The sequence below is a fragment of the Leptonychotes weddellii genome, chromosome X (genome assembly GCF_054177405.1).
Source record: "Leptonychotes weddellii isolate Sample4059 chromosome X, ASM5417740v2, whole genome shotgun sequence".
NCBI classification, from domain to species: domain Eukaryota; kingdom Metazoa; phylum Chordata; class Mammalia; order Carnivora; family Phocidae; genus Leptonychotes; species Leptonychotes weddellii.
The window spans coordinates 88,354,655-88,382,569 of record NC_138385.1 but is presented as its reverse complement, the minus strand read 5'-3'; the positions used below and the strand labels follow the sequence as shown (position 1 = coordinate 88,382,569).

General features: G+C 38.0%; 1 protein-coding gene and 1 non-coding gene across 3 annotated transcripts in view; both read left to right on the top strand.

Annotated features, from left to right (window-relative positions):
* POLA1 (DNA polymerase alpha 1, catalytic subunit) overlaps positions 1–27,915 on the top strand; it is a 293,805-nt gene that overhangs the window by 32,012 nt on the left and 233,878 nt on the right. For both annotated transcript variants that reach the window (XM_081809030.1, XM_081809031.1), the window contains exons 16-26: positions 3,292–3,376; positions 6,820–6,881; positions 8,744–8,833; positions 11,867–11,983; positions 13,442–13,617; positions 15,982–16,111; positions 16,597–16,716; positions 17,767–17,866; positions 19,635–19,759; positions 25,511–25,660; positions 26,071–26,193. In XM_081809030.1, coding sequence (XP_081665156.1) covers positions 3,292–3,376; positions 6,820–6,881; positions 8,744–8,833; positions 11,867–11,983; positions 13,442–13,617; positions 15,982–16,111; positions 16,597–16,716; positions 17,767–17,866; positions 19,635–19,759; positions 25,511–25,660; positions 26,071–26,193 — 1,278 coding nt within the window. The remainder of the gene's footprint in view (positions 1–3,291; positions 3,377–6,819; positions 6,882–8,743; positions 8,834–11,866; positions 11,984–13,441; positions 13,618–15,981; positions 16,112–16,596; positions 16,717–17,766; positions 17,867–19,634; positions 19,760–25,510; positions 25,661–26,070; positions 26,194–27,915) is intronic.
* On the top strand, positions 18,928–19,057 carry LOC115940075 (small Cajal body-specific RNA 24). The gene has a single exon (XR_004074875.1).

Below are 27,915 nucleotides of genomic sequence, written 5' to 3'. Positions count from 1 at the left end.
TTTTTTTTTTAAAGATTTTATTTATTTATTTGACAGAGAGAGACATAGCGAGAGCAGGAACACAAGCAGGGGGAGTGGGAGAGGGAGAAGCAGGCTTCCCGCAGAGCAGGGAGCCCGATGTGGGACTCGATCCCAGGACCCTGGGATCATGACCTGAGCCGAAGGCAGACGCTTAACGACTGAGCCACCCAGGCGCCCCTGAAGGGGATGTTTTTTAACAACAGCCTTTTGGCATTGTTTTTACTCTGAATTTTTTTTTACTATGTGATTTGATCTTTTAATAATAATTTAGTAGATGGCTGTAGTTAACAGTTAAGTGTTTGGGAAAGGTTTAATTAGTTAAAAAAAAAAATACCCATCCTCTAGCCCCCAGGGTGAGGTTTCTCAATACCATTTCACAATAAAGGAAGTAAGGCTTCATGGAGAAATGGCCGATTTAGGGCAGAAAATGTCCAAGATAAGCCTGAAATACCTAGTTATACTAGAAAACAAGGACGATATTAAAATCTACTGAAGATGTGTCAGAAGGGCCTAGGAGTCAACTTGGAGTTTCCTAATGGCCAAAGATGGGACAATTTGAGTACGGATAAGGATAGCTGCAGCAGATTGCAACACATGAGTTCACACTAATCGTGTAAGCACTAACAACCCTGCATTGGTCATCTGTGAAGGCAGCTAGGGAACCAACTCACTGGTTTGAAAACTGGTAAATAAACGGATTGAATCTAGCATTTCTCTTGATCTTTTTATGAACTCATATTGTACCTCAGGTAACCGAATAATCAATGAAGGGAAGTTTCACTTTATAGAAGGTTTCCATCCAAGAAGTGATGAAGGAAAAATTGAATATTACCACTTTGCAATCCCTAATGATATAGTGGATCGAGCAACCAGTGGTTGCTAATAGCACCAAAAGAGAGCTAACCAGACATGATGTGCCTGTGCCGTCTGATAGAAGTAATCACTAGCACCTCTGGCATACTCATGCCAAAAAACTGAATGTGATTTTGATCAGGCCTTTAGATCTAAATGTGAATTCACCGACAGTACAGAAACAGAGGAACGTGTTATATGGTATTATTGGAATACAAGCAGCAAAACCGATACTGTGGGGATGCTCTATAGGATGAATGACCCAGTTTCTTCAACAAATGAATTGCAGGGAAATAATAGGTGGTGAGATATTGTGCCTATAGTTTTACATATCAACCAATTGCAAAGTATGGACTTACTTGGTAAATAAAATTGAGATTGTTGGGAAAACATGAAAATTTGAATGCTGCCTGGATATTTAGTGATCTTAAGGAATTACTGTTAATTGTATTAGCTATGATTGTGTTACATTTTAAAAACTTACTATCTTTTATTTTTTTTTTTTTCTGAGCCTTCTATTTATTTATTTATTTTTTATTATGTTAATCCCCAAAAAACTTACTATCTTTTAAAGTAGTGGTTCTCAACGAGGTGAGATTTTGCCCTTTAGGAGACATTTGGCCATGTCTGGAGACATTTTTGGTTGTCACAACTCGGGGGTGGAGGGCAGTGCTATTAGCAGCCAGGGATACTGCTAAACCTCCCACAGTGAACAGAACAGCCCCCATAACAAAGAATTATTTGGTCAGAAGTGTCCGTAGTGCTGAGGTTGAGAAACCTTGTTTTAGAGATACATGCTGAAATATTAGTGGATAAAGTGATAGGTCTGAATTCTGCTTCAAATAATCTGGGTGGAGGCAGGAAATGGATAGGAATATTGATGGGTTGATAATTGAAGGTGAATGATGGGTATATGAGAGTTGACTTTGCTGTTTTTTCTCTTAGTAAATGTTGAGTGAGTGAGTGTGAGTGAATGAATGAATAGGAGAGACATTTTGTAGTCCTAAGTAAATGAGATGGCTTCCTAAGGGTTTAGATTACTTGGTTAATAAAGTTGTTGACTCAGCAAATGTTTCTAAACCATGTGCTAGTGTGATGGAATACTTGTGACTCAAAATACAGAGGAGGAGACAGATATTAGCCCGATAGCAGAAATAGATGTAAAACTTAGAAAAGATACATGTGCTCTGGATAGCATCAAATAAAGGAAGCTGCCCAGGCCTAGGAGGCCAGGAAGGTGTCACTGGTTAGGGAAACTTCTTGGGATGGTCTGAGATCAGCCCCTGTGGAAGAGTGAAGGCAGCAAGCCTGGCAGTGGGAGAAAACTGCATTGCAGTTACAGCAAAGGTCTCAGCCAATCCCAGGGAGCTCAGGCATAGCGATGACCCTTCATAATTTCTCCAGCTTTCTTAGTAGTTGGGAGAATGAGGGCCGTTGTCCTGAAGAGGACTTCTGGGTGACACACCACAGTATCCATCCCAGAAGTCTTTTCTGAAGAAGTAGGGATGGACCTTGCATACTGGTGGGTGAGTAGGAGTTAACTAGGCACAGAGAAAGGATTTTTTTTCCCCCTAGGTGCAGCAAGCTTTCTCCAACACGGTGCCATGGGAAGCCATTGTTGGTGTCAGCACAGAAACAGGGAGACCACTTAGGAGGCTAGTAGATGAATAGGTTGATATAAAACATTGAAATCTGGATATGAACATACAAAGGTTTAGGGAGAAAAGTCTCCTAATAACCCCAACCCTCAGAGACAACTACTATTAACGTTTTTGTGTATTTTTTTTCTGTCTTCTCTGCATATTTTATTAAAAAGCTAGGATTTTATTATAGATGTGATTTGATTTTCTGCTTTTTTCTACAGTTTTTCCTGTGCCTCTACTGTTTCTGATCACAACAGCAGTACTTGGTGTTTACACAACATTTAGGAAGTACCAGTTTTTTTTTTTTTTAAAAAGTAGTCTCTACACCCAAGTCACAACCCTGAGATCTTGATTCGCATGCTCTACTGACTGAGGCAGCCAGGCGCCCCAGAAAGTACAAATTTTAAAAAGAAAATGAAGAATACCCACAATCCCTCTTCCCCAGCTTTGTCCATGGTTGGCATCCTCCAGATTATTGGTCATGCATATCTATAGCTTGTTTTTTAAAGATTGAGTCTTTAAACATCACTTACCTGTTTCTTTTGAGATCCCTGGCTGGGAGTCAGGAGTCCTGGGTTCCAGTTCCAGGTCAGAACTTCTGTTTTCCCCTTCTGTTTTCTCTATTTTTGTTTGTTTAAATACTTTCATAATAAAAAGTTAAAATATCCATATGGACTAAAATATTTATCTTTTAATATTCTGCGTAGTTCTGGTGAGAATGCAGAATGCATGCTAGGTGTCTGATAAGTGATCTTTTTCCCTCCTTTATTTGCAGATTATTGCTGTGGCAGCTTTGGTCCATCACAGCTTTGCATTAGATAAAGCACCCCCACAGCCTCCCTTCCAGTCACACTTCTGTGGTATGTATATTTTTTTAGCTGGTCTTCTAATGGCTTGATTTTAATTTTTCTTATTTTTTCTCCGGCTGTTGGATCAGTAACTTTTTTTTTTTTTTTGATGTTTTCAAGAGTAGTTAGTACATATTGTTAAAGAAGTTTTTTTTTTTAATTTTTTGTCAGCTGTGGACACTGTTTTATTGGATTGGTGGCTCCTATTCATTTGGTTTATTTTGTTCAAGGAGCAGAAGTTGGGAGGCAGTTTGACTTTTTTTTTTTCTGTTCCAGTGGTTATTTTATTGGGGTACTCTCCTTTTTTTTTCCTAGGTCAAAATTACACTTTCACTGTTTACTTTTCATGATGTCTTTCTAAAGCTCATCATAGAAGCCTGACCAAAGTTTTCTGTGTGGTGAGGCAATATGCTAGGGCATAAATGAATGTCTGTCTATTTAGGAGGAGTTACAGTATATCAAATTAGAGTTGGGTTTGCTCTGCGTAAAATTCAGTTGGTGAAAAATGTTAAACAGAAATCTGCATGCCATAAATCAGTCTCCAAAGAGGATTCTGACCTATTCCATGGTGAGACCTTGGCCAGTTAAATAACCATTTTTTTTCTAAACAAGAAAAGGGCAGAATACTATTTATCTGTTAATGTTTCCTGAAATCTTTTCCAGCCTAGAACCAGCAGTTAGATGGGGAAGCATCTCCTGTCTGATTTTGTGGGTATTGGGAAAGTGGGACTAGGAAAACAAGCAGAGAAGGGAATACCATGTATTATTATTGTGAAGTTTCACTCTTTAAGTGGGGTGGAATATATATAACAAAAAAAATGGTGAGAATATCCTGGAAAATATGTGGAAGAGCGCAGTCATGAGCTCATCTCAACATGTATTTATTCACCTGCTCTGTGTATGTCACAGTGTGAACAGCTGTTTTGAGTGGCATGGAACTTAGGGAAGCTTTGGTCATCTTTATTTTTCTAACTTTGAGAAGGTTGGTGTTCCTTCATTGTGTACTAGTTAAGGCTTTGGTGGTGGGGGGATTCCCTTTGGGCAAGACTGTTAAACATCTTCCATTCTGACGTAGATGGATAGAAGATGTTTCATGAAAGTAGTTTTAAACAATTACAGGGACTTAGGGTTCTGTGCATGGCTATTCTTTTTTTTTTAATTTAATCTTTTAAACTTTAAAAATTGAGGTATAATTGACATGTAACATTATTTTAGTTTCAGGTGTGCAACATGACAATTTGATAATTATATGTATCGTGAAATGATCGCCACAATAAGTCTAATTAACATCTGTCATCATAGAAAATGATTTTTCTTGTGATGAGAACTTTTAAGGTTTACTCTCTTGGCAACTTTCAAACATGCAACAGTATTATTAACTATAGTCACCATGCTGTACATTACATCTCTATGACTTATTTTATAGCTGAAGTTTGCACTGTTTGACCCTCTTCACCCAGGCCCTCCTCTACCCCCACATCCCATCCCACCTCTGGCAACCATCAGTCTGTTACCTGTATCTGTGACCTCATTTTGTCTTTGTTTTTTTAGATTGCACATATCAGTGAGATCATACAGTATTTATCTTTCTATGTCTGACTTTCTTCGCTTAGCATAATGCCCTTCATGGTCTGTCCATGTTGTCACAAATGGCAAGATTTTTTCCTTATTTTTTACGGCCGAATAATAATCCATTGTATAAATATACCACTTTTTTTAATCTGTTCATCCATTGATGGGCACTTAGGTTGCTTCCATTTCCTGGCTCTTGTAGATAATTTTGCAGTGAACATGCGGGTGCAGATATCTTTTCAAGTTAGTGATTTCATTTTCTTCAAATACCCAGAAGTAGAATACCTAGATCATAGGGTATATTTATTTTTAATTTTTTGAGGAACCTCCATACTGTTTTCCACAGCGGCTGTACCAGTTTACATTCCCACTAATAGTATACAAGGGTTCACTTTACTCCACATCCTAGGCAACACTTATTATTTCTTTTTTTTCTTTTTTAAGTAGGCTCCATGCCTACTTAGTGGGACTTGGACTTACGACCCCGAGATCAAGTGTCACATGCTCTACTGACTGCGCCAGCCAGGTGCCCCTCTTGTCTTTTTGATAATAGCAATTCTGACAGGTGTGAGGTGATATCCCCATGTGGTTTTGATTTGCATTTCTTTGATAATTGCTATGTTGACCACTTTATTTTTTTATTTTTTTTAAATATTTTATTTATTTGACAGAGAGAGACACAGCGAGAGAGGGAACATAAGCAGGGGGAGTGGGAGAGGGAGAAGCAGGCTTCCCGCGGAGCGGGGAGCCCGATGCGGGGCTCGATCCCGGGACCCTGGGATCATGACCTGAGCCGAAGGCAGACGCTTAACGATTGAGCCACATAGGCGCCCCTTACATTGACCACTTTTTCATGTACCTATTGGCTATCTGTAAGTCTTCTTTGGAAAAATGTCTATTCAGAGCCTTTGCCCATTTTTTTTAAAGTAGGCTCCATGCCCACTGTGGGGCTTGAACTCACCACCCTGAAATCAAGAGTCACTTGTTCTACTGACTGAGCCAGCCAGGTGGCCCCAGCCTTTGCCCTATTTTAAATTGGATTGTTTGTTTTATTGCTATCAAGTTACAGGAGTTCTTTGTATATATTAACCTTTTATCACATATATGATTTGCAAATATTTTCTCCCATTTGTTAGGTTGCCTTTTCATTTAGTTGACGGTTTCCTTTGCTCTGCAAGAGCTTTTTATTGTGATGTAGTCCTACTTGATTATTTTTGATGCCTTTCCTTTGGTGTTAAATCCAAAAAGTCATCACCAAGACCAATGTCAGGGAGCTTACTTCCCATTTTTTTCTAAGAGTTTTATGGTTTCAAGTCCTTATATTCAAGTCTTCAGTGAATTTTCACTTAGTTTTTGTGTATGGTGTAAGATTGTGGTCCAGTTTCATTCTTTTATATGTGGCTGTCCAGTTTTCATATCACCATTTAGTAAAGAGACTGTCCTTTTCCCATTGTATAGTCATACCTCCTTTGTCATAAATTAATTGATCATATATGCATGCATTAATTTCTGGGCTCTCTGTTTTGTTCCATTGATTTAGATGTCTATTTTTATCCAAGTACCATACTGTTTTGATTACTGCAGCTTTGGAGTATAGTTTTAAATCAGGGAGCATGATACCTCCTGCTTTGTTCTTCTTTCCCAAGATTGCTTGGGCTACTTGGGGTCTTTGTGGTTCCATAATGAATTTTAGGATTGTTTGTTCTGGCTTTTCTTTGGAGGTCCAACAACATGACCAATGGAAATACTTGAACTCTTAACTTTTTAGAGATTAGAGGGTATTTATATTTATGACAGTTTACATTTGGAAACGTGTGGCATATGTGTACTTGAAATTGGACTAAGACGGTGATGGGATCTTTATTTTTTTTTCCTTCTTACAGTTGTATCTAAACCAAAGGACTGTATTTTTCCATATACTTTCAAAGAAGACATTAAGGAAAAGGTAAAGAACTCATCATTTATTCCTTTTAAATATGAAGCATCTATTTAGAAAAAGAAAAGGAGGGGTGTGGATTAGTAGAATAGGCTATTTTATATGTTAATTTATTAGATCTATTCTTGCTAGATTGGACTGTGGCATTAATCCATTCAAAATGTGTTAGAAAGATGAAAGTAGAAACATCATTTAACAATGATTTGCCACCTGAAAATAATGTGATTTTATATCTTATTAGTAGGTGGATAGGCTCAAATCCTCCTTCAGATAGCTTTCCAAAATGCATGATCATGTGATTACTGTTTTGATGCAGTGTTAGGTAGAGCCCCTTCCCCCATCCTCCAGCTTGAAGAAAGCCAAGTGAAGTTGGGAATACTGGATAATAAAGGGGACACATATTGGAAAGGTCGATATGGGCTGGCCAGAATTGATCAGCGATCTCTCAACTGCCAGTATACTCCATGGAGAAGTTTTCATGGGTCCTTAATAAAATAGGGGGTGGAAAAAAATAGTGTAATGTAGTGAGTTTGTCACAAGGTAAATGTATTCAATGTAAGGAATTTGTTTTTTGGAGAGTATGTTTCTTTTGTGAAATGTTTTTGCTCATAAATTTGTGGGTTGGTTTTGTTTTTTTAATATCCTCAGTTGACAAAATTTTAGCAAACTTGTCAGGTTCCACTTATTTTAAGTTGGCTTGAGAAGTCCAGCAGTCTGGGGGTACTGTTGGATCATGCTGTTATTTGTGAAGTGCTCTGAATTACCTGTCCAAGTAAAATGATCTCAGAAAATTCTTTTAGAGTCAAACTGATATTTGTAGCCAAGTTAGTTGTAGAAAACACATAGCTATCAACTTCCATTTTAAGAGAGTCTTAATAAGAGTGGATCTTTTGAATACCTTATTTATGTTCAGTAATCCAAGTAGAAGCCTTTTGAATGAAGATAGGTTTTATTTATACTTAAGACACCTATAATTCTTAAATGTATGTTTGTTTTCAGTCTAGTTTCTTATTTATGGGTTCTTACACCATTCTTGGAGATTAGTCTGTGTAATCCTTGGGATTTCTTTATGTGGTAAATACATAAACAACAAAGTCTACCAGGGATTATACAGGAAAGTAAGTAATGTTTTTGACAGGTACTCGGATTCATATGCTTGTTCATATGTGTCCAGATGTCCAAGTGTGTCCCTGTGGAGGGACATACCTGCACTTCATGGTGCTCAGCATTTAAAGTTTTGCTTTATTGGGGCGCCTGGGTGGCTCAGTTGTTAAGCGTCTGCCTTCAGCTCAGGTCATGGTCCCAGGGTCCTGGGATCGAGCCCCACATCGGGCTCCCTGCTCTGCGGGAAGCCTGCTTCTCCCTCTTCCACTCCCCCTGCTTGTGTTCCCTCTCTCGCTGTGTCTCTCTGTCAAATAAATAAATGAATAAATCTTTAAAAAAATAAAGTTTTGCTTTATTTACACACTTACTACTAGAATGAGCTCCTCAGAGACTTTGGGCAATTATTACTCTGAAACCTAGAATCAGCAATTTCATTGCTTCATTTAGTTTTGAAATGGATGGATTCTTTGTGGTTTTTTAAAATTTTATTTATTTATTCTGAGAGAGAGAGAGAGAGAGTGTACACATGACCGAGGGGGAGAAGGAGAGGGAGAAGCAGGGAGAGGGAGAGGCTACAAATATCAGCCCCAATGCCCAATGCGGGACTCGATCCCAGGACCGGAAGGCAGACGCTTAACCGACTAAGCCACCCAGGCGCCCCTGGATGGATTCTTTTAATTCTAAGAAATCGAACCCTGCTTGAACAAGGAGCCAAGTATAGTACTTAAAAGTAAAGAGTAAGTGACTGGTATGTTTTTATCTAACAGAATGTGAAGGTTGAGATTGCTGCAACAGAAAGAACATTGCTAGGTTTTTTCCTCGCCAAAGTTCACAAAATTGATCCTGATATCATTGTGGTGAGTAGATGTCTCATCATGCCATGGGGGAAGCTCTTCATTCCTTATTAGTTCTTTTCAGTACTTATGAGAATCTTGCAGAGAATCTTTTTTTTAATCTAGGTAAAATTGGTATATAATATGATGTTAAGTTTCAGGTGTATAGTATTATAATTTGACATCTGTATACACTACAAAGTAATGGCCACCAAGAGTCTCGTTACCATCAATCACCACCATACTCTTCACTTTTTTGCCCACCCCCCCAAGCCCCTTTCACTCTGGTAATTAGCAGTCTGTTCTCTATCAGTGAGTTTGTTTTTGTGTAGTTTTGTTTGTTCATTTGTTTTTTTACATTCCACATTTGAGTGAAATCATATGGTATTTGTGTTTCTCCGTCTGACTTACTTCACTTAACCCTCAAGGTCCATTCATATTGTTGCAAAAAGCATGATTTCATTCTTCTTTATGGCTGAGTATATTCCATTGTGTGTGCGTGTACCACATCCTCTTTATCCATTCATCCATTGATGGATAGTTTAGGTTGTTTTGATATCTTGGCTATTATAAATGAACATAGGGCTACATATCTCTTTTCAAATTAGTGTTTTCACATTCATATAAATACCCAAAGGGGAATAGCTGAATCATATTGTAGATTTATTCCTAATTTTTTGAGGAAAAAAATTTTGGGGGGGGAATCTCCAAACTGATTTCTGTAATGGCTACACCAGTTTACATTTCCACCAACAGTAGGAGAGTTCCTTTTTCTCCACATCCTCTCCACTTGTTATTTCTTGTCCTTTTGATAATAGCCATTCTAATAGGTGTTGAGGTGATTTTGATTTGCATTTCCCTCATACTTAGTGACGTTGAACATCTTTTCATGTGCCCATTGGCCATCTGTATGTCTTCTTTGGGAAAATGTCTGTTCAGGTCCTCTGCCCATTTTTTAACTGGGTTGGTTTTTTTTTTTATTGTTCAGTTTATGAGTTCTTTATATATTTTTTGAATCTTCAGAGAAGAAATGACCTTATGGACTGGTGGGAATTGCTATAGTTTCTGCTAACAGAAAGGGGGAAAAAAGAGCCAGCCCACTATAAAGTAGTTATTTTCCTCTAAGAGAAAAGCAACTCATGTTATTGTTGAAGTTTAGGATATTCCAGTTATTTCCACTTTAGAGACCAGTTAACTTGTGTTAACTGTTGGTTTCTCTAAAATTTTGGATTAGTGGTCCAGCTGTATAGTGGTCATAGGAGCTAATTCCCTTGATTTGGTGTCAGTCTCCAAAGTGTAAGTATTTTAATTTTATGAGCTGAGTGGTTCTTTTTTTAAAAAGTAATCTCTACAGCCCAGTGTGGGGCTTGAACTTCCAATCCCAAGATCAAGAGTTGCATGTTCTACCGACTGAGCCAGGCAGGTGCCCCGAGCTCAATGGATGACCTATGCTTTGAGAGGTCAGGGCTAGGAATTTTTTTCCTCTTCATAACCAAGTATATTTCCACTAGATAGGAAGAGTAATAATTCATTGAATTATGTTTGCCCTGGTTTTTAAGAGTTATAAAGCAACATTTTGCTTTATGTTTCCTCTGGCTGTGATTTATAGGCTCTTTGATATGATTTCTTCCTTTTTTTTCAGTTAATGGATCAAATTATGTTGTGCTTTTGATTGTTTTGGAGGAAAGTAGGGTATAAATTCATGTATAGCAAAAATGTGTGCTATATATTTCTCCACATTCACTTTTTGCTCTTGGACACCTTTCTTGACCAGGGTATGGCCAGAGTGCCTAGAGCCTGTAGGTTGTTATCAAGTATCTCTGCACCCGTTTCTCTTCCAGTATTCTAGGTATTATATATTTTGTTGTACATCTTGAAAGCACCAGGAAGATTTTGTCCACATGCTCTGCTTTGGTGCTCTGGCTCAGAACTAGGTCCTCACCCAGTTTTCCCTAGTAGTCTCTCTCGGGCCCCAAGGAGATGTCATGGTGCCTAGGATAGCTGGCCTGCCTTAGGGTGTTACAGCCAAGTCTGTGTGTGAGAAATCCAAACTGATCTGATGTAAGAGAGAATCCTGACACTGGTGTGAGTCCCTAATCCCAGGAATGATAATTTGGAAATGAGACTTCCTTGTGTCCTTGGGTTTCTTAATTTAATAGACAGAACTGCCATAAATATATAGTGGTACACGTTTTTAATTAAAATTAGTAGGAAATAAATCTATTTATTGATCTGATTTATTTTAAGCTTCATCTAGTTTTTTAATAAACATAGACAGTGAACCATATTATTCACATGATGGAAATTACCATTATAGACATGGAAAATTTGGTTGAGTTTTTATTTTATTTTTAAGTAGGCTCCATGCCCAGCATGGAGCCCAATGTGGTGCTTGAACTCACGACCCTGAGATCAAGATCTGAGCCGAAATCAAGAGTCAGATGCTTAACCGACTAAGCCACCAGGCGCCCGTAGTTGCATTTTTGAGATAATTTCTACTTGGTATAGTTTTGTTTCCTAATTTGAACTATCGCCTGGTATTGTGTAGTTTGTTATACATTAAGAGTCTAAATCAGTAGTGTTTGAACTCAGTTCTTTAAGAAGAAAGTAGATGCAGTTCCTGAGTTTTCTAAGAAGTCTGTATAAACTGTTACAGAACACAGGCAGATTCTCAGTTTTTAAGGAATTAAAATGGAATTACTTGAACACAGCTTTTACTGATCATGAAAAAGTATGGGACATAAAAATTTGCATTTGCCTCCGAGACTGTGAGGCATGAGCTGAAAATTAAAAGACATCATATGAACCTTGCATCAATTAGGATGAAATAAAGTTTATTCCAGCAATCTGCTTAGCAGCTTTGTTAATGTCAAGGCTAATGAATGCTGCTGATGAATACATTCCTGAAGAAGAAAGGACCCCAATCGGAGGTAAGCTCATGATGCCTTCAATTAGAGACCAGAAAAAGAAAGGGCAAAGAAATTCTGTGCATATGAAGATAAATCCTCTAATTTGTGTTTGTTATAATGTTATTGGCTGCCTTCTTTTTCTGACTAGGGTCATAATATTTATGGATTTGAACTGGAAGTGCTCCTGCAGAGAATTAATGTGTGCAAAGTTCCTCACTGGTCCAAGATAGGTCGACTGAAGCGATCCAACATGCCAAAGCTTGGGGTAAAAATAGTTTTTAAAATCTTACTTCTTGACTTCGCTTCTTTATATGGAGAGTAGCTACCTGGGAACACGCTGTGCTTCTTTGACTAAGAATTGGTTGTCTTGTAATAGGACATTTTAACTTTGGCACTAAACATCTTTTCCTTTGAATGCAACATTTTATTGGTTGAAGCCTCTGGTAGTTATTTAAAATCAGCTCTTAGAATCTAGAGATGGCACGTACATGTTACCTCCACTTCGGTGTTACCGATGCTGTAGCCCTTAGAGCAGAGTTGCAGGGCTCAGAGATCAGTAAAGTGTTATCATTCAGGACTCAGAGGGGAAGGAAGAGTGGGAGGGAGCTGACGTTGAATGTGTAAGGCAGCCACGGGCTAAGTGCCTGCACAGTAGTTGCCTGTCACAGCAACTCCAGTTTCGCTATGCTTCTCACAGGGGTGACAACTTAGTCAAGGTTGTAGGGCTAGTCTGGGGAAGAACTGAGGTTTTGAACCTGGCCTGTCTTGACTCTTTTAAAGCCTATGTATTTTTCATTCTACCTGCTTGTTTTCACTTAGGTTTCGGTGGTTTTTGTATGAAGCCACCTTCATTTCCTAAGCATGAGAGTGCTCATTGCTTGAAATCTTATTTTACTTAAAGCTTACAACTAGAATGGGCATGTTGCCTCATCAGAAAACTTAGGAATCTGGACCTTTTATGATACTCTTCAGTAGATTCTGCTGTTGCCGATTGGAGTTGGAGCCAGTGCTCTTGCTTCTTTTCCTGTTCTTACCTTTAAGGTGATAGAGCTGTTATTAACCTTCATGCCAGTGCTTGATTTACTAACTCCTTACCCCTTCTTGGTTTTCTTTATATGGCATCTTCTGAGTGAGGTCTACCATGACTACCCTGTTTAAGGTGCAGCCCCCCTAAATTCCCGTTTTCCTCACCTGTTCTACTTTTTCTCTTTTCCGTATGTTTATCGTCTCCTGAAACTATATAGTTTCTTGCTTTTGATGTCCGTTTTTTGTTGTATATTTCAGATGAGATCAGGAATCTTTTCTGTTTTGCTCACTGCTATATCCCCAGTGCTAGAGCAGTGTCAGCTACATAGTGAACATTCAGAAATATTTTTTTAAAGATTTTATTTATTTACTTGACAGAGAGAGAGAGGAGGGGGGAAAGTAAGGGGAGTAGCAGAGGAAGAGGGAGAAGCAGGCTCTCCATCTGAGCAGAGAGCCTGATGCGGGGCTCGATCTCAGGACCTGGGGACCATGACCTGAGCCGAAGGCAGACGCTTAACGGACGGAGCCACTCAGGCACCCCATACATTCAGAAATATTTGAGTGATGGCTGACTGAGTGGTGAATGGGAGATTGAGTTTCCTCATTGTAATTCTGGGCTAGCTTCAAAGCGAATTAGAACAGAATGTTCCCAGTGTCTGCTCGTCCATGGGATTTGCTTTTTGTCCTCCCCCTGTAGGGCAGGAGTGGATTTGGTGAAAGAAATGCTACCTGTGGCCGAATGATCTGTGATGTGGAAATTTCAGCAAAGGAATTGATTCGTTGTAAAAGCTACCATTTGTCTGAACTTGTTCAACAAATCCTGAGAACTGAAAGGGTTGTAATCCCGATGGAAAATGTACGAAATATGTACAGGTATGATCCTGGGTGCTTTGGAGTTTGTCTGTCTTGAAATGAGCAACAGCAGGAGGCCAGCATCGCCTTCAGGCTGGAGGGACCAGGAGTGTGTGGGATTCTGGAGGGGAACTGCCTTCATGTCAGCACCAGCATCTCTGTTACTTTAATAAATTATTTTGCCTCTTGAATTATTTTAATTTTATCAGTGTGTCTCCATCTCCCTTACTCATCCTAACCTCATCTAGATGTTTCCTAAGAGCAGTTTAGAAATTGATGTGATAGTGAGGTTTCCTTCAGGAGATAGTGTAAATCTTTTGGAAATAGAAAAACTGAGAAATCACTATGTAGAGAGATTGCTTGATTATTTCTTTTTTCCATCTTTCTTGGAGTAAAATTGACAAATAGAAATTGTATATATTTAAGGTATACAAACTGATGTTTGATAAATGTATACATTGTAAAATAATCAACATAAGCTGATTAACATATCCATCACCTCACATGGTTACTATTTCTTTTTGTCGTTACAGTACTTTAGATTTACCCTCTCAGCAAATTTCAAGTATGTGGTACAGTATTGTTAACTGTAGTTACATTGCTATATATTAGACCTCCAGAACTTAACTCATTTTGTACAACTGAACCTTTGTGCTTGATTATTTCCCAAACAGAGTTTCTTCTACTCCTCTTGCCACTTATTCTTTTCTGCCCATTCCTCCCAAGGCCTTGGACTGCTTCTCTTTCTGACTGTGCTCTTTCTAGGTGATCTCATCGAGTCTCAGGAATTTCAATACCATGTGGTGCTGATGCCTCCTGCTTGGGTATCTTTAGCTTAGATCTCTTCTTTGAATTCCAGACTCCTGTATCCACCTGCCTGTTTTACTTGATGTCTAATATGAACCTCCAACCTAACTTGTTCAGAAGCTCAGCTCCTGATCTTTTCCCCTAGGCTCCTCTTATAGTTTCTCCTTAAGAGTGACACTCTTATTTTTCCAGTACTCCTAGAAATCTCCAAAGTCATGTTTGGCCCAAAACCTTTGAGGCTTCCATGATTCCTCTTTCTGATAGATAGCTCATGTTTGAGCCATCACAGAATCCTGTCAGCTTTATCTTCAAAATATGTCTAGATTTGACCACTTCTTTTCTCCTCCATTGAACCCATCCTGGTCCATACTACCCTGCTCTTTCCCCTGGAGTAATGAGTCATATGTCAGCCTCTTTGTTGGTCTCTCTGCTTTTGCCCTTGACTCCTTGCTGTCTGTTTTCAACCTAGGAACCAGGGTTATCTTGCTAAAGTTAAGTCAGATACTGCACTCTGGTCAAAATCTTCCAGTGACTGTTTCATTTAGAGTAAAAACCAGAGTTCTTACTCTGACTTACAAGGTCCTAGACAGTGTGTATCTCTGCCTTTAACTCTGTCCTTCTGCACTCTCCATCATTCTCTCTGTTCCAGCCACAGTCTCCTTTCTGGTCCTGGAAATGCCAGATTTGTGCTCAGCTCAGAGCCTTTGAATGTGCTGTTCTCTTTGCCTGGATGCTCTTCCCTCAGATATCCATTCACAAGGATTGCCTCCTCACCTCTTCCAGTTCTTTTTTTTTTTTTTTTTAAGATTTTATTTAGTTATTTGAGAGAGAGAAAAAGAGACAGACACACACAGCACAAGCAGAGGGAGCGGCAGGCAGAAGGAGAGGGGGAAGCAGACTCCCCGCTGAGCAAGGAGCCCGATGTGGGGTTCGACGCGGGGCTCGATCCCAGGACTGTGAGATCATGACCTGAGCCAAAGGCGGATGCTCAGTCGAATGAGCCACCCAGGCGCCCCTCGGTTCTTTATTCTCTGTGAACTCTTCCCTGGTTCCCTAACTAAAATTTCAGTCTCTGCTCCTGATACTTAATATTTCCTTTGCTTCTTAATTTTTTTCTTTAACACTGAACATTATATAACCTACCATATATATGTATTTTAATTTATACTCTGTCTCCCCCCTGAGGACATAAGCCCCATGAGGACAGGTATTTTGTCTTTTGGTTACAGCCAGCATCTAGAACTATGCTTGGCACATACCCAGCATGTAACACATACTTATTAGATGGAATGAATAAAAGGATTTAGGTAGTTTTCAGGTCATAGTTAACGCATAATTTTACTTTGTATTTATGGGATTTTTTTGTGTGCGTGTTTTGGAGAAGTGCATTGGGATCAATGACATGAATGAATTCATGGTTTCATACCAGCCTTATTTTAAATTGTTTCCAAAGCCAAGGTGCCATTGCTCTGAAGTTACTCATACCAAAATTTTTTTGTAATATTTTATGAAGTTCTGATTATAGTCATTGTTTCTTTTAATTACTTGATTCTGTTTCATTCTTACTTTTCTGTACAGTGAATCTTCTCATCTGTTGTACCTGTTGGAACACACCTGGAAAGATGCCAGGTTCATTTTGCAGATCATGTGTGAGCTAAATGTTCTTCCATTAGCATTGCAGATCACTAACATCGCTGGGAACATTATGGTAAATTTAACTTAGAAAGGGGGAAAAAGCATTTCCTGTTGGATTCAGTGTTTGCTTGGGGTAGTTGTTATATGATAATGAGTCTAAATGCATGCTTATGAAATGAGTAACTTGTATTCTGGAAGCTGGTTTTCTTTTGTGAAATGAACTGGCTGCGAGAAGGGGAGGAAAGCCAGGTGCAGTATGTTGAAATTTTGGGTGAACATAAGGATCATCTCTAACATCTGGATGTGTCTGATGTGTGGAATGGTCTATTTGGGAGTAAAGAAATAGCCCAAGTAGTGTCAGTATTTTAAGCTTTCTTTGTCTCTTTTTAAGTATAATGCTGAAAGAAAACGTTAGAATGAATTTTGTACCTTCTTATTTTTAAAGCAGCCCTTATTAGGAAGAATGATTATGGAGGAGGTGCTTTGATTAAATTTACCACCTTAAAGTTGCTTTTGTTACAGATTTGAGCTCAAATTAAAAAAAATTCTATTTAATAGTCTAGGACGCTGATGGGTGGACGATCCGAGCGTAATGAGTTCTTGTTGCTTCATGCGTTTTATGAAAACAACTATATTGTGCCTGACAAGCAGATTTTCAGAAAGCCTCAGCAAAAACTGGTGGGTTCAAAACTGCATAGTGTTTTGCCTTTTTTTTTTTTTAACCTCCCCTCCTTTTATTACCTAGATAGCTCTTTGTGCTGTGATAACTTCTGCTTCCAAAATAATTAATCTCCTGTATACTGTAGAAACCATGTCAGATTCATTCTGTTTTGTTTGTGTGGTGATTTCCTTCTTCACTTTTTTCTGTGTAGGTAAAAATTATTTGTGAAATATGAATTTCTTGAAGGGTGGTATTAAGTCTCTGATGGGCGACCATACTAGGAAAGTGTTTTGCCATCTTAGCTGTATCCAAAGTTAGATACCAGTTAAACCTTTTATTTCCTTAAATGCATGAGCCTTTATTTTTTGTTGCTTTGTTGCATTTTTATATGCTAGTAGGATCAGGTCACCACAATCAGTTTTCTGAAATGGCCTCCATGACATTGGAACTAAAACTTAGCTACCGTTTTTGTCATCATTGATAGCAGTTGACTCAAAGGGGGGAATTTAATGTTAAGACGGTTCAAATTCTTGTATTTGTTTTATGTACATTATCAAAATTGACTTCTGAGGTATTGACTATTGGTTATTAATAAACTACTTGGTGAATTTTCAGTACATGGACACTTATTTTAAGGTGTCCACGATAATGGGAATAATGATCATATCTGTAAAATATTTAATATTTCTACATCATGATTGTTAAAGTAATGAATTTAAGAGGGCTCTTTTACTGTCTTAGATTTTACATAATATGAAGCATTGTATTTTTAGTATCCATTGATTTAAAAAATAAAAGATTCTGTGAATTCAGAAATATTTTAAAGTAGAATTTGCATATTTATTAACTCAGGGATAGAGTGTTTTGGTAACTCCCATGCTTGGCATTTGGGTTTGTGAACATATTACAGTAACTGTCGTTCCCCATAGGTAGGACCACTAGCTGAAACTAAAGAATGTTTGTTAGAATTGTGTACTGCAGTTGGAAAAGGGGGAATCATAAAACTTCTCATTTAGTTAAGAAGTTTTATGCTGGCTGGTGAAGTTAACCTTTCCATTTAATATTAGGGAGATGAAGATGAAGACATAGATGGAGAGGCCAATAAATACAAGAAAGGACGTAAGAAAGCAGCTTATGCTGGAGGCTTGGTATTGGACCCTAAAGCTGGTAAGGCTGCGCAGCAGGTGGATTTGCCCCTGGTGTTAAGGAATTTTTTAATGCAGACCTAGGGTTGAGAAATTGCAAGATCTGAATTGTATTTTGTAGGTTAGCAAATAGGTCTTGTTATGACCTTATTTTTGCCTTCTGTTCATGTGAAAATCTTGTTGGCCAGTCACCTGACATGAATTAATATGAATCTTTTTTATTTTTTTGCTGTGTTCCAAGAAAGCTTTGTTTATGGATATTGAAATTTAAATTTTGTATAATTTTCATGTATCATGAGATACTCTGTTTTTAAAAATTTTTTCAACCATTTAAAGATGTAAACACTATTCTTGGCTCATGTGTGGTACAAAAAGAGGAGGGGGTAGGCTGAATTCGTTCTGCGCATAGTTTGCCAACACCTAGTCCAGTACATAGCTATTTGTCTGGTGGTAGGAGCACCTCTCTCTCCTCCTATCTATTGTAGAGGGTGGGCTGTGCCTCTGCCTGAGCTGCCAGGACTAGTTCATTTGCACAGCAGAGTTCAAGAAAGTAGACAGTAACCACCAAATTGAACTTTAACAGCAGAGTACTCCCCCTTGTCATTAATGGCAAAGAAGATGTTTTGTGGTACACAAAGCTAGAAAGGATCTTTTTTTTTTAACCCTCTTCCCTATTTTTAAGGGTACAATTAAGTAGTGTTTAGTATATTTACATTGTTGTACAGGAATAATGTGAATTTTATCAAGTAACTTGAGCTCTGAGTAGGAGACGTTTTTGACAAAAGTGATTTATTATTAGTTGTATTGAAACAGATCAATAGTCCTTTGGTGTTGGATAGATCTGGGCTTAAATTCTGCCTTCCTCTTGAACCTTTGTAAGCTTCACTTTCCTCTTCTGTAAAATGGAAATAGGAATAATATCTACTCTTGAAATTAATATAGCACTGTATGTTAACTACACTAGAATTTTAAAAAAAGAGTATCTACCACACAGGGACTTAAGGAACAAAGTGATTGTTTAGTATAGTGCCTGACACAGAGTATGCTATCAATATTTGTTTGTTGTTTTTATTTTCTTAATAGTGGACATTTATTTTTACTCAGTTTCTTCTTAAGGTGAAGATAACTCTTTATAAATGTCCTAGAGAAATATAGTAGCTTTCTGTTCACCCTTTGCAAGTAAAAAGGGTGGATCGTTCCACTACTGACATTTATATACATACATCTCTTGTCTGATTTTAACACCATTTGTGTACAGGTGAGTGGGCTTCCCATTTTATTCTTAGAAAGTATGATGGTAAAAAAAATATATATAACTACTCACTGGTGTGGATCACTAAACATTTTGGGGGTCGAGGTGGCAGGGTAGGTGGGAGGGAACACTTGCCTGAAGGAGAATTTTACAACATTTTTTTGAAATGGATATGACACCTATCTGAAGTAATTGATAGGAGAAGGTGTTTGCCCATCATAATGGTGTACTTGGGGCCTGCTGTGGAAAGGATCGTTCGTTGTAGTTGGTTTCAACATAAGACACGTTCTCTTCTTTCCTCTTCTTTTGTGACTTGAGTTTTTACTCAAATACAAGGCATTTTTATGGAGTGATAGTGGACGACTTTTTTTTCTTTGGTATAACTCGCCGCTTTGGATAGTGTATCCTTTCTCATATACTTCATTCTACAGTACTTCTAATGTTATGTTTTGACAAATCTCCTTTTTTTTTTTTTTTTACCCTTTTCCCATCTGCTTTTTTTAAAAAGACTTTTTGTAATATGGCTTTTTTGTTGCAGGTTTTTATGATAAGTTTATTTTGCTCCTGGACTTCAATAGTTTGTATCCTTCCATCATTCAGGAATTCAACATTTGTTTTACAACAGTGCAAAGAGTTGCTTCAGAGACACACAAAATTACAGAGGTTTGTATTCAACTGGGGGCTCTTTAAATTGAAATTAGAAGCAGTGCTTAAAGAAGGAAGAGAGCCAGAGGGGTTAGCATTCTTGTTTTTCCTTTTAACGATATAATTTGTCCTTTTTTAGTGGTCTAAAGGGTAAAAAGTGATCAAAAAAGGGAGAGGGTTGAGTAGATGGAAACTCACAGTGGTTCTATATGTTTTTATTTCACAGTTTTATTGAGATGTAATTCACATACATTTCATGCGTTTAAGGTATACAATTTAATGGCTTTTAGTGCAGTCACTGAATTTTCAACCTTCACCACAGTCAGTTTGAGGGCATTTTCATTACTCTTCAAAGAAACCCTACCTTTTAGCTGTACCCTCCCTCTGTCCCTCCATTCCTTCCAGACCTCAGCAACCACTAATTTTTCTGCCTTTATAGATTTGTATATTTTGGACATTTCTTGTAAATGGAATCATATGTGACCTTTTGTGTCTGGCTTATTTCACTTAGCATATTGTTTTGGCTTTTTTTTTTTTTTTCAAATTTTTATTTAAGTTCTCGTTAACATATGGTGTAATGTTGGTTTCAGGAATAGAATTTAGTGATTCGTCACTTACATATAACACCCAGTGCTCAGCACAAGTTAATACCCATCACCCATTTAGCCCAGCCACTGCCCACCTCCCCTCCAGCAACCCTCAGTTTGTTCTCTATAGTTAAGAGTCTGTTTTCTGGTTTGCCCCTCTTTTCCCCCCATGTTCATCTGTTTTGTTTCTTAAATTCTACATATGAGTGAAATCATACGGTATTTGTCTTTCTCTAATTTTACTTAACATAATACACTCTAGCTCCATCCATGTTGTTGCAACTGGCAAGATTTCATTCTTTTGATGGTTGAATAATATTCTGTTGCGTATATATACCACATCCTCTTTATCCATCCATCAGTCGATGGGCATTTGGGCTCTTTCCATAGTTTGGCTATTGTTGACAATGCTGCTATAAACATCAGGGTATATGTGCCCCTTTGAATGAGTATTTGTGTATCCTTTGGGTAAGTACTTAGTAAGTGCAATTGCTGGGTTATAGGGTAGTTCTATTTTTAACTTTTTGAGGAACCACCATACTGTTTTCCAGAGTAGCTGTACCTGTTTAGCATACTGTTTTCAAGATTTGTCTGTGTTGTGCATGTATTAGTACTTCATTCCTACTTGTTGCTAAATAATTCACTGTACAAGTCTTTTATTAAATTTACTCCTAAATATTTCATTCTTTTTGATGCTATTTTAAGTGGAACTTTTATTTTTGGATTATTCATTGCTAGTGTATTGAAATATAACTGATTTTTGTATATTGATCTTATATGCTGCAACCTTGCTGAAGTCGTTTGTCACTTCTAGTATTTTTGTGGATTCCTTAGCATTTTCTACATATAGTATCCTGTTATCTGAAAATAGAGGTAGTTTTAATTCTTCCTTTATAATCTGGATGCCTTATATTTTTTCTTTTTTTGTGGTGGGAGGGGGGTACTCTAACTGCCGTGCCTGGAACCTTCAGTACAATACTGAATAGAATTGACAAGAGCAGACACCCTTGACTTGTTCCTGGTCTTAGGGGGAAAGCATCCAGTCTTTATTTCACCATTAAGTATGATGTTAACTGGGGGTTTTCCATAGATGGTGTTTATCAGATTGAGGACGTTCCCTTCTGTTCCCAGTTTGTTGCATGTTTTTTATCATGAAAGGGTGTTGGATTCTGTCAACCACTTTTTCTTTATATATTGAGATGATCATGTACTTTTTAATCCTTTATTCTTTTTTTTTTTTTAAAGAATTGAACTTTATTTTTTATTTTTTTAGATTTTATTATTTATTTGAGACAGAGAGAATGAGAGACAGAGAGCATGAGAGGGAGGAGGGTCAGAGGGAGAAGCAGACTCCCTGCCGAGCAGGGAGCCCGATGCGGGACTCGATCCTGGGACTCCAGGATCATGACCTGAGCCGAAGGCAGTCGCTTAACCAACTGAGCCACCCAGGCGCCCCCCTTTATTCTTTTAATATGGTAAATTATATTGATTTTCGTGTGTTGAACCAACCTGCGTTCCTGGGTTAAGTTCCACTTGTTCTTGGTGTATAATCCTTTTTGTATGTTTCTGGTTTTAGTTTGCTAGTATTTTGTTGAAGAGTTTTTTGCTTGTATTCATAAGGGCTTTTGGTGTATAGTTTTCTTGTTATGTCTTTGCCTGGTTTTGGTATTTTGGCCTCACAGAATGAGTTGGGAAGTGTTCCCTCCTCTTCTGTTTTTTTGGAAAATTTGTGAAGGATTCATGTTAATTCTGCTTTAAATATTTGGTAGAACTCATTAGTGAAATTACCTGGTCTTAAAGCTTGTCCTTTTTTTGATTTCCATTTCAATCTTTGTTATATGTCTATTCAGATTTTTTTATTTCTCCTTGAGTCCATTTTGGTAGTTTGTGTCTTTCTAGGAATTTTTCCGTTTCATGTAAGATTATCTAATTTATTGGCATAAAATTGTTCATAGTATTCCCTTATAACTGTTTCTTTAAGGTCATTAGTAATATCCCTCTTTTATTCTTGATTTTAGTAATTTGAGTCATTTTTTTGTCAGTGCAGCTAAAAGTTTGTCAGTTTTGCTGATCTTTGCAAAGAAGGAACTTTGGTTTTGTTGATTTTTCTCTATCTCCTATATTTCCATTCTTATCTTTATTACTTCTTTCTTTCTGCTTTCTTTGTTTTAGTTGACCTTTAATTTTCTACTTTCTTAAGGTGGAAAGTTAGGTTATTGATTTGAGATCTTTTCTGTTAATATAGATATTTATAGCTATATATTTCCCTGCAAGTATTGTGTTAGTTTCATCCTGTTAGTTTTGGTATGTCACTCAGACCTTTATTATCAGGCCCCTCTCCCATCAATCAACCATTGATCTGACTTCTATCACCATCACTTAGTTTTGCTTATTCTAGAACTTCATATAAGTGGAGCAATACAGTATGTACTCTTGTGTCTGGCTTTTTGGTTCAACACAATGTTTTTGAGATTCATCCATGTTGTTGCATTATCAGTAGTTCTTTCCTTTGTATTGCTGAGAAGTATTTCACACTTTATCTGATTTCCCGAGATGAGCATTTGGATTTTCAGTGTTTAGTTAATATTTTTTTAAAGATTTATTTATTTATTTTAGAGAGAGCAAGAGAGAGCAAGCGAGTGGGGGGAAGAGTAGAGGGAGAGAATCTTCAAGCAGACTTCCTGCTGAGTTCAGAGCCCGACATGGGGCTTGATTCCCACGACCCATGAAAGATCATGACCTGAGCTGAAATCAAGTGTCAGACTCTTAACTGACTGAGCCGCCCAAGTGTCCCATTGAGTTTAACTTTTATTAATAAAGCTGTAAGCATTCTTGTTCATATCTTTTTGTGGACATGGGCTTTCATTTTGGGGGATAAATACCTAGGGAGTGAATTTGCTAGTTTGTATGGGAAGTGTATATTTAACCTGAAAAGAAACTGCCAAATTATTTTCCTAAGTAGTTATAACCGTGCTACGTGCTCCCAACTAGGCATGAATTTGAGTCATTCCACATCATCTCCAACACTTGCTATTTTTATTCTTTTAAATTCTATATTTTAAATTCTTCTAAATTTTGGCCATGCAAACCTTTGTTATTGATTGGACTCACTAAACAGCTTTTTTTAAAAAGAATCTTTTTGAATTATTTCACATGGATTTAATCTAACCAGTGATTAGTCAACAGTTTCATGTAGGACTTAATAACTTAATGTGTGGTTCTTCATGTATAAAGCTTATATAATTGACTGCCGGTAGGGAGTTTGATTAGATGTGGTTGTCCATTAGTAAAAGATGTAAAGTATATGTTATCTCTGTATATTTTTCTCTGGTTCTTTGTACATGTGGCAGAAGATGTCTGTTTGCCCTCTTGCTCCTGATTTTACATGTCTTTTAATTCTCACTACATGCTTTGGGAGCTGTTTTCCAGCCCTAGTTCTGTCTTCCTAGAAGAGAGAATCTTAAAGGCTTGCTTAGGCCAGTGACCACACCTGGTTCCATCAACTGTGACCACAGGAGTGGGTTTACAGAGTACAAATACAGCTGCTAAGGATGGGCCTTTCTGTGGGACTAGAGGATAATTTAAAAGAGAAGGTATTGGGTAGACATCCCCAAAAGGTTGTGACTACATTGGATAAATGATATTCAGTGGGCTCTGTCCTGCTACTGTGTCAGCCTTGAGATAATTGTCATGATCCAGCCTCCTCCATCCCCCCCCACTGTTTTGTTTATTTGAGCTTTCCAGTTTGGATTCTGGGTATATAATAGAATCATTTGAGATGACCTTAAAGGTCATCTAAGAAATACTATACATGTAGCCAGTTTATAGGTTCTGTATCATTTTTCTGTGTAGTACCTCATTTGGTCTTCAAAGTAGCTAGTGCTGCATAGCTAGTGGTGGGAGAGGTGGGCATGGATTGTAAATTTCCTGACTTCAGAGCCTTTCAGTTAACTTTTTGTCTGATCTGTCTAGTTGTTATAAATAAATTGGAATGTGTACCAAGATCTCTTTAATAGGTTTGCTATCATCATCTGCTATATTGGAAAACAATAGGTCCCTGTTACTATTGTAAGATTGTTCATTTGAAAATATTGATCTTTATAAAATCAGATACTTTGTAAAGGCTGGGTTATCAAATGGCATTGAGTTGACATGCTTGAAGGCAAGAGGTTTATTTTTAATTCTGAATCTTTGAAGGGGCAAACATGCCTGGTTTTTTTCTTTGTGGCCTGTTAATAGAATTAATGGAGGCTTCAGAAAAATGGTCTAATGCTTTCCCTGCTTTTTCCTTCTGTAAATTTTAATATAAGAAGACTGCTGGTTACTTTTCTAAAATGTTGCTATTCTTTTACCAATTGCAAGGCAATTTACAGATAAAAGGTACTACATAGATGCTAAGGAATTGGTATATAAATTTTTGGAAATTTCATAGACTTTTTAAATGTGAAATCCAAATTCCTAAAAGAAATTTGCTGATTTAGTATTTAGGGTTTTAGTTTTTAGTCTAAAACATTCACAATAATTGCCATAATTCTCCATAGTTGTAAAAGTTTTATGGCATTTTGTTTGAGAGTACATTTGACTAAAACTATAGTTGGGGTGCATTTTTTTTTTAAATCCCAGAGGTCTCAGTGTTTTGTTTTGTTTTATTTTTTTTAAAGATTTTATTTCTTTATTTGACAGACAGCGAGAGAGGGAACACAAGCAGGGGGAGTGGGAGAGGGAGAAGCAGGCTTCCTGTGGAGCAGGGAGCCCGATGTGGGGCTCGATCCCAGGACCCTGGGATCATGACCTGAGCCGAAGGCAGACGCTTAACAACTGAGCCACCCAGGCACCCTTCAGTGTTTTTATTTTAAAAACAATTTCTCTAAACATGTTGCTCCCCAATCTTGTTGAAGAGAGGAGTATATATAAAAATTGATCCCTTTAAATGATATCTACATTAATCAATAACGAGAGGGGTGGAGATACTGGGAATGAGGCTGATCGAAGTGGGCGAAGAGGCCAGTGTTGACTTGTTCTCAGCTTTTTCTTCTCCCACCCATGTGTTGTTGACCTATACTTAAGCAGGAAAGTAGCTTTTCAAGATTTAATCATAATGTAAAGTTCCACAAAGTATTATTTTAGAAATTTGTTTTATGAAAGTTTGATTTGTCTGAAATTTCTGTTGTGTGTTCATCAGGATGGAGAACAAGAACAGATCCCTGAGCTGCCAGACCCAAACTTAGAAATGGGCATTTTGCCCAGAGAGATCCGGAAGCTGGTAGAGAGAAGAAAACAAGTCAAACAGCTAATGAAACAGCAGGATTTAAATCCAGACCTTGTTCTTCAGGTATATCTTTTCAATAAGAGACATCTCAGTGACAGTCTTAGCTTTCAGACTTTGATTATCTAGGAGGATTTAAACATGATGCTATGGGCAATTACATGGGCTTATTTTAAGTTTGTGGGCAGCAAACCATTCAAAAACAGTAGAATGCCTCAGAATGGAAGATACCTCTGTCTGCAAAGCTGTATCTGAACAAAATCTTTCTGACTTCTGGGAGCTTTGGAGTCTGTGTTTACTTGCTTCTAGAAGGTCAGGGAATCATGGATCTGGGAGGATGGGTTGAGTGTGTTGACAGTTTTTTTTTTTTTCCGGGGATATTGAGGGTTTCTCCTCATTGGTGATATAAAAAGACATCTAATTTAATGATTAAATGTCTAAAATATTATTGTCTTTTGTCTTTGTGTGGCCTGCAGTATGACATTCGACAGAAGGCTTTGAAGCTCACAGCAAACAGTATGTATGGCTGCCTGGGATTTTCCTACAGCAGATTTTACGCCAAACCACTGGCTGCTTTGGTGACATACAAAGGAAGGGAGGTAAATGGTATAACATCTCTAAAAATGAGATTTTTTTTTAACTCTGACATGTTATAATGTGGGAGAGTCAAGTTTGTTACCTAGTTATATAGCTTCAAATGCCCCTTCTTAGGACAAATTCGAGACAGATAGTTTTTTTTAAGTAAGGATTTGTTCATTCCTCCATTGAGAGAGTATTGAGCATCTACTCTGTACCAGGCATTGTTATGGGGGTAGAGTGTTGAGCAAGACCTATAAGATGCCCCTGCATCATGAGGGTCACATTCTATGTAGAGCAGGGGGGGTAGAGTGGCATGTGGTGGGGACTTGGGATGGGGAGAGGGTAGTTTGGGAAAATAGACTGTAAATAAGTGAATAAACAAATATAAAAATTAAGAGAACATGATAGAAGTAAATGTTATTCAGATAATTAAAACAGGGTGGTGGGCTAGTTTAATGTTAAGATGGCTAGTTTAGATTGGTCAGGGAAGGGCTCTTTAGGAGGTAATAGGAATGAGAGCAAAGTGACATAAGGGAGCTATTTTGGTTGCTGATTTTGTTAGGTTGGAGAATGAGGGAAAGGAAAAAATCAAGGAGTATGCCTCCATTTTAGTCCTACAGCTGGTTAGCTTATGGAGCCATATACTAAAATGGAGAAATCTGGGAGAGAGGGATTAGGAGTTGTTTTTTTTTTTTTTTTTTAAAGATTTTATTTTTATTTATTTGACAGAGAGAGACACAGCGAGAGAGGGAACACAAGCAGGGGGAGTGGGAGAGGGAGAAGCAGGCTTCCTGCCGAGCAGGGAGCCCGATGCGGGGCTCGATCCCAGGACTCTGGGATCGTGACCTGAGCCGAAGGCAGACGCTTAACGACTGAGCCACCCAGGTGCCCCGGGATTAGGAGTTCTGTTTTGGCTTTGAGATTTGTAATAGATCTCTAGGCATATTAAGTAGGCAGTTGGATGTAGAAGTCCACAATTCCAGGAATAGATGAGTAGTGGAGTTATGGATTGAGAGTTATTGGCTTTAGAAAGATGAGCCGGATACCAATCAGATTTGAGATACTGTCACTTTGGAAACACTATAAGCTTTACCTGTTTTAGCCCCACATGCGTGGGTTTTTCTTAATTTGTAAAAGAATAGTTATGTTAAATACTAAATTCCATTTCACTCCAGTAAAGTATTGATTGCTGTCAGTAGATTTGAGACTACTCAGTCTTAAGGAGATAATTCATGGTTATGGGCAGAATGCTCATTTTGAGGGTGTGAACTCAGAATCCTATCACGTAGGGGTTGGCAAAACTATGGCCCATGGGCCAAATCCAGACAGCCATCTATTTTTGTAAATAAAGTTTTATTGGAACACCCCCATACTTATTATGTTTTGTCAGTGGCTGCTTTAGCATTACAATAGCAGAATTGGGTAGTCAGGGTTGAGACTTGCATGGCCTGCAAAGCCTAAAATATTAGCCATCTGGCCCTTTTCAGAAAACATGTTTCCTGACCCCTCCTTTAGAGTCTAGACCAGCACTCTGGTGGACCTTGAGGTGGTGAAAATGTTCTCTATGTAATACAGTAGGCCCAGGTGGCTAGTGAGCATTTGCTATCTGGCTAGTGTTGACTTGCGGAGGAACTGGATTTTGAGTTTTATTTAATTATAATTAAAATAAACTATTATTATCCACATGTGGCTAGTGGCTCCTGTATTGGTCAGTGGCGAGCTGGCTGGCATGAAACAAACAG